This window comes from Anneissia japonica, unplaced genomic scaffold (assembly GCF_011630105.1).
Source record: "Anneissia japonica isolate Jap-2015-1 unplaced genomic scaffold, ASM1163010v1 scaffold287763_len296007_cov137, whole genome shotgun sequence".
In the NCBI taxonomy this organism is placed as follows: domain Eukaryota; kingdom Metazoa; phylum Echinodermata; class Crinoidea; order Comatulida; family Comatulidae; genus Anneissia; species Anneissia japonica.
In genome coordinates this window covers 91,897-99,075 of record NW_022698178.1, presented here as the reverse complement: position 1 = coordinate 99,075, position 7,179 = coordinate 91,897, and the positions used below count along the sequence as shown (strand labels likewise).

At 32.0% G+C, this 7,179-nt stretch overlaps 1 protein-coding gene across 2 annotated transcripts in view; it reads right to left on the bottom strand.

Moving 5' to 3' along the window:
• LOC117102424 (cystinosin-like) overlaps nt 1–7,179 on the bottom strand; it is a 19,098-nt gene continuing 11,919 nt past the window's right edge. For both annotated transcript variants that reach the window (XM_033242678.1, XM_033242679.1), the window contains exons 5-9: nt 5,922–6,021; nt 4,229–4,348; nt 3,227–3,406; nt 1,673–1,790; nt 1–330 (exon numbers count right to left, since the gene is read on the bottom strand). In XM_033242678.1, the coding sequence (XP_033098569.1) occupies nt 122–330; nt 1,673–1,790; nt 3,227–3,406; nt 4,229–4,348; nt 5,922–6,021 (727 nt within the window). In that variant the 3' untranslated portion in view covers nt 1–121. The remainder of the gene's footprint in view (nt 331–1,672; nt 1,791–3,226; nt 3,407–4,228; nt 4,349–5,921; nt 6,022–7,179) is intronic.

Sequence of the window (7,179 nt, the reverse complement as noted above, 5' to 3'; positions counted from 1 at the left end):
CCATACTTGAAGTATGTATTATACTATCTTATCTGAGATTAATCAGTGGACCTTTCGATATCCAGGAATAGTTGATAAAATTCATAAATGAAAAAAAAAACTGTTTAAATTAAAAAAATACTTATTCAACAGAAGCATAATAAGCTCCAGATGAACCGTTTAGTAAAGGTTCATCGCTTCCAATCTCGGAATACCGTTCCTTATTTTCAAGCTTAGGGGTGTTCCCCCTGTACCATACGTAGTGTTGAAGAATGAAGAGAACATCGAATAATATAGAAAAAAAACCAAGACCAAACTTTGTGGGATCTCCAAAGATGGAATTCCAATCATCTGAAAGAACAAGAACAAAATATATTTTATTAATATCAAACAATAAAAATTATAAAGAATCAGAACAAAGTCTGCAATAAGGAATCAAAATAATTAAAGCCTACAGGGCTGGGATACAAAAGTGAGTTGCAAAGCCAACATCTGTATCACCCATCAAATCGATTGTCTCACAAACACACATGTTGTCCCCACAAATAAACATGTTTGTGTATGTTTTTAGACAGTCATTTTGACGGACCTAATAATAGCAACAATAGGCAGCTTTCGATTTGTTCGACGACGACACAACGATAAAACGGAATCACCCACGAGTGACCGTCTTAATACCGGGCATCCTATGTTCTCTGCATACGTAGAATTGGCCAAATTGAGTCCTAGAATCTACGCAACAAGGAGAACTTAACTTTCTCGCATACGCAGATTACTTTTAGTGACGTCATTACGTTCTATGTCCTACTATCGTTGTGCAATCGAAAGCTCTTATCTTATCTAAGCGGAAGAGCTTAGCGAAAAGGTCAATTCCCCGTCAGTTATTCTCTAGCTGAAGCTCTTGTTTTTTCGGAAAAGCTTTAATATTATTCATACTGTCCACTACATAATTATAACATTAACTTTGGATAGCTGATCTTATATCACAAAATCATAATCTACTTTTCTTACCATCATCTGAAAAAATGTTATACTCATCTGTGGTAAAGTAAAATATATATATATATAAAAAAAACCTTATATTATCGTAGCTACTGTAAGTAACCCAGGCGTGCATTTTATAATACCAAAACGTGAAACTTTATACAAATTATGTTTGATACGTGTAGATTCAAAAACAGTTTGTGTGCCAGATTCCTACTGCCTACAGCACTATGGCGACCATAATGAATACATATGTTTTCTTTCGTATGATTTCATATTGTTTTTCATGTATGTTTCACTTTATATTTTGTTTAATGATTTTTCATTTTTTTATTTTGTAATTTCAACATCACTTCTATTTAAGGCAATGAGGAAGAGCCCTACGTTCTGTTTTACAAACCAGACATAGAAAGTCTAGTTTTTATTCTATTTTTATTATTTATTTTTTTGGCCTCAAATTGTTTGAAACAGACATGTTTCTATTTGTAAAAGTAATTTATGTCTGTTAATACTTCACCTTTCTAGCTAGAATAAAAAGTGTAGCCGCAATAGTCTGTTATATCTAGTCTCGAAAGTGCTGCTGTCATTTCATTTATATCTTTCTAGCTAGTAAATTAATTTGATAAAAAAATTAAACATTGACTTATTACCACAACAAAGAATTTATATCTTCTGTAGATACAGATAAATATGTTTTGTATTAACTCACCATTGTTGTAGGCTAACAGGAACATCTGAACTAAGCTTAGAGAACCACCAGTGAAGTCTAGCAGAACATTACCAATGCTCCAGCCATCTGTACTCTTACGTTTGTAATTCATCAAGGCCTAAAAAGAACAGTAGGGTAATTTACAAAATGCAGGATACAAATAGGACGCAAAATTCAAAAAATACACTTAAAATAAATCAAAAATTATATAATTTATATTGAATAATAATATTATAGGGATTTAGAACATGCTTTTTGCCAAAGAATGCAAGATGCTGGTGATGCTATTATATTACCCCTAGTCATTGGATCCATAATTTGCCAAACCAACACAAAGTGCAATGTCCTCAACTCCCTGGGATAATTCCAGTTGTGCTTGCAAATTAATGAAGATATAGACAAATACATTCAATACTACATCATCAAACCATGGAGGTATGACATGCTAACTCTACGAGGCCAACAAGAGGCATCTGAAAACCTTTTAAGGGGGATTTTGGCAATGTGAGAGAAGTATGTTAAATCGCCATCGGAAAAAATTAATTTTTTCCTAAAGACATGTACCAATGTGATTGGATTGTCAAATATAATGGTGAGAGTTTTTAATTTCTCTCCATTTTGGTACTCGTGGTTTTCTACACTGTTATATGAAATCAGTAGACCATGGATGGAGCGCTATACAGTTCAGACTGCAACTCTGACAGTTGTTTTTTCGAAATCAAATAACCGTGGAGCGTGAATTACTTTTTAGTGTACAGTTCAGACTGCTGTTCAGGACTAAAATTGACTGGTCTTTTTCTTTTCTAATCAAATCTAAACAGTTTTTCTACCCAAAATTGGAGTGCGGAGTTTTGCTTTTAAATAAACAAAATCGGAGTGGTTGGCATGTCTGCATCATCCTACCAGGTACCCATTCCTGGGTAGAGAGTTACAAACGTAACAAAAACAAAAATTTAAACACTGATAGTGAATTAGATATTATAAAACAATGGATAGAAAAATATCTTTTCTATTTTCTTGTATTTATCTTCTATCTATTATCTTGTAACAATGTTTCTATTTAGTTTGCAGTTTAGTTTTTCGTTGAGTATTTTTTTCTTTGACTGATTTGTAACACTGACAGAGGAAATTAACGTAAACCAGAGTGCGTTAATCAGCATTAAGTTATCTATGTGACCATTGAATAACATGGCCGATTGGTCAGTTTAGAAACAACATTTATGTTGATATAATTTAGATTAATTTTCAGAGAATAAAAATTTAATTTTATAAAATCTACCCACATGACGTCAAATAATAATTGTGGGCTAACAGAATTCAAAAACTGGATGAAAACCTTTGTTTACGAAAAAACCCATACTGCCACAAGCCTAAAGCAATCTTGATACGCAGTGTGTATCGCGGTAACTATGCTGCCATTTTGTTTTGTCAAGTATTTACAAGTTTTCTATTCGACTGGTCGCCTTCGTTAAGTACTGTAGGATTTTACCACTGCACAGGTGGGTGTGGTTTAACGAAGAACAACCAGTCGAATAGAGCCAAAGTTTCTCTTACCTGTGGAACATACTTAATTAGTGTCACGCCAAGCTTGATGTACGAAAAATAATAGACATAATCCAACCAAGTGATCAAACGCTCATGTGAGAACGCCGTGATGAGGAGGGTGATTAAGGCAAACAACCAGGCTACTATCAATAAACCCTTGCAAACAGTTGACACCTTTTGCTTACCTCTCTAGCAATAAAAATCAAAATAAAATTTATAAAAACATACAAGTTGAAATAAAATCTTTGAAAATCACATCATATATACTGTATGTTATTAATATGTACATGTTCAATTTATATGTATATGTATATGCTTTTGCTTTGGCACTATAGAAATGTGTTATTTTCTATGAGTGAAGATATTATTGAGAGCTAACTAGGCTAGAGGCCTATTAGCATCTGCGTACTGTATGGTAATTAAAGTTCTAGTTTTAATATTTACAAATAATTTTTAAAAGCAAAAATTTTGTCAAAAGAATTAAAAAAATTAAATAAAGAAATATATAAAATAATTAGTATCTATACTCTTCTTAATATAAAAACAATTATTACTATCAACTACTTTCTTTTAATTATTAAACTTTTACAGTGGTCCCCAGTTGGATAAAGCCTCTCCCGGGAGATCTGTTCAAAAAGAGCTTCCATAATCTAATTTCATTATGCTGCGATTGATAATATTGAACCCACTGCCATATAACTTCAGGAAGACAATTGATAATACAGTACTTTATTACTTAATAAAGCATCAAAATACTTTGTGGGAGATGTCTGCTTGATCACTGGTGTGCGGCCGGCTGTTCCAATTTCCTGAACTCCCGTGAATCGCAAGAGACTTGAGACCCCATTAATAATTTTTATGTTCTGGCGACTACTACCAGCGAATTTACGTGCAATACAATAGATATGTTGGATAGTGTCGGCACCCTGAGTGAATCTTCTGGGACGTGAACACATGTCCCTGGCAGCGAACGTATTAACACAAGAAGACACATCTAATCATTGCATTTACCTCATAAATTATACACTGGATGATAGTAACTGCAGTGATGAAAACTGCATGTAGAGTGAAGCAGACATCATTGATGAGGACGGGATTCACACCACGTGGGTGCTTCTCCTCATATTGATCCTGTAAAGTTAACAAATGCTAAATTCATCAATCAATCAGTCAACATGGATTTGTATAGCACCAATATCCACAGCAGAATGCAAAGTTCAGTGGCACTATGACAATGACATTACACAAAGTCTGTCTCTTATACACATCGTTTTCCTAGGTTTTCAGATTTTAACCTGCCTTGCTCAAGAAGGTACTTGTCAGATGGTCTAAAGGCAAGGAGTAGATTTAGGTTGGATGAGATTTGAAATGTATTAGGGGTAAGACCATTGAGTGCCTTATACGTTATAAGTAATATAATGGGATAATTCTATACAATACCAGTGGCAGCACCGATGAGGCTTCTGGGCACAGGACCCACTTTTAGAGACCCATGGATTCCATAAAGAAGCCAATCATTTTATTGGGTAAAACTGTTTTGAAACATTATTTTGACAGCCTGAGAGTGCCATTTTCAAGCATCTAGGTGTCCATTCTGCACTTGCTCAGCTAAGCCCCAATTGTGGTGTAGCAGATGTGGTGTGACATGCCCTGTCAGGCATTTTAGACCCCCCCCCCCAATCAGGAAGTCTGCCACTGCCACTGTACAATGCTATCTTCAAGATACAGTAGTTGGCTCAATGGAAATTCTGTAATCCATTTTTTGTCAACTTCATATACTGTACTATTAAAAGATCTTGATTGTACACAAAGACTATTGAAAGTGCAAATTCTGAAAAATCAGGCTGTTTTATTACTCTGGAATGGGTGTACAATACATATTGTTTACTTTAATAGGAAGTATCTGATACATTTTTTTTTTTAATTTCACATTTACACAAAAATTGTGTGATTATTATAGTGAAAGTGCAAGCAATTTCGACCATGAGGGAAATACAGTTATTTTGCAAAACCTTTCATTTTCATTTTTTCATTTTATTACATTTAAAAATCAAATTAACAGCAATCATTGCTACTAAAAAGGCTGGAATAAAATTATTTAACTAATTATATATTATATTGATAATACCCTGTAGACTATAATATATAAAATATCCCAAAATCAACAAACAAACGCTAGCTACAATTACTACAACTTAAGGAAAAAATTTAAAAAGAAAAATATACTTTTCATAATTTGCGAAGTATAAGTGTCCGAAATGTTAAAAATATTAATTACGCAAGATTCTGTTGTATACAGTATAATAAAAAATCAATAATTAATCAGACAAAAATCTGATTGGAGGGACACAAGAAACATAAGTAAACTTTAAAGTTTATCATTATTCCTTTTGATAGTCTGGACCGGTCTTTAATTATTTGTATTTACAGCAATTGTAAATTAATATAAGCCTACAATAATAGCTTTCTGAAGCCAGTTTTACACTAAAAGCTAATTTATTTGCAGGAATCGAAAACGTCAGTTCATGAGCACGTGCATTCACATTTCTATCCAAGTTTCCACTTCAGCAAAATATAGTAATTCGAATTGTTTCTACTTTTTGCGAAGCGAACAAATGCGCAACCAATCAGAGCTCAGGAATCGAACCGACTCTTTTGATTCGCGCGAATAAATTCGCCTAGTGTAAGGCCGGCTTTACTGTACCTGTATATGTGGAATCCAAAACATTCCAATATTGAATATACCGTATGCTATAAATCCAGTCAAGTTATACGCCAGGAAATCAAAATTCAAGCCAACAACACTAAACAAAAAGGAGAAATAAAAATGTTTTAATATTTAATTGTTGGGTAAACTCCAATTTTTAGAGTTCTGTAGAAAGTCTGATATTAAATGAGTGTTATTCCACAAACTGCTATCATTTTTGCATAATAAAAGTATGTAATAAAATATGTAATCCTGATATTAAATGAGTGTTATTCCACAAACTGCTATCATTTTTGCATAATAAAAGTATGTAATAAAATATATGATAGTAGTAGTAGAGGAAGTACAGGTGTATAGCACAGTAAAAACAAGGCAATTATTATGAGGTGCCATCTGTTCACTTATTATTTAGCAAAAAATGACATGGTTTTTACGTTATATATTTATATAATATTTTATATATTATATAATATTTTATATAATATATAATATTTTATATAATATATAATATTTTATTTAATATATAATTTTTTATATAATATATAAAAAAATATATATTATATAAAAAATTATATATTATATAAAATATTATATATTATATAAAATATTATATAAATATATAACAAAAAAACCAATGCTTATTTTCGTTGGCCATTTAATGAACACTTGGCATGGGCCGAGTGTTGGCTTATTATTTAGCAAAAGTCCTTGATGTGTCTGACAATTTTTCCATGGTCTGACTAATGAGGCCATATGCTTTTTCAATGGAATTTTAATTATACCGTAAATCACATATAGTCTAGTCCGAAATGTAGCAATATCAGAGGTTGCATTTTTTTTTGCTATATTTTTAAAAAATTGGATATGATGTAGAGTAGACATTGATAAATCAAAAAAGTATGTGCAACATTTTTTTTTCATACCAGCAGTTTCAAAATGGCCACCATTTTTTCCAAAAATTGTCACTAATACTGTAAGTTTATGTCATTAAAATGCAGTATTCAATTGGAAATTCACTCATAACAATGACAACAACAGTTAACTAAATATTGTACACATTTTTGAGCTATTACAATTTAAAATGGCTGCCATTTTCTATTATTTTAGCTTTTTAGCATACATATTAATATAATAATAACCGATCTGTACTGTAAAACGAAAGGTGTGATACAGCTAGTTATATGCAATTGCCATATGCTGTTAATGGTTATTACCATAATATATATGTGATATATATATATACATATATAAATAT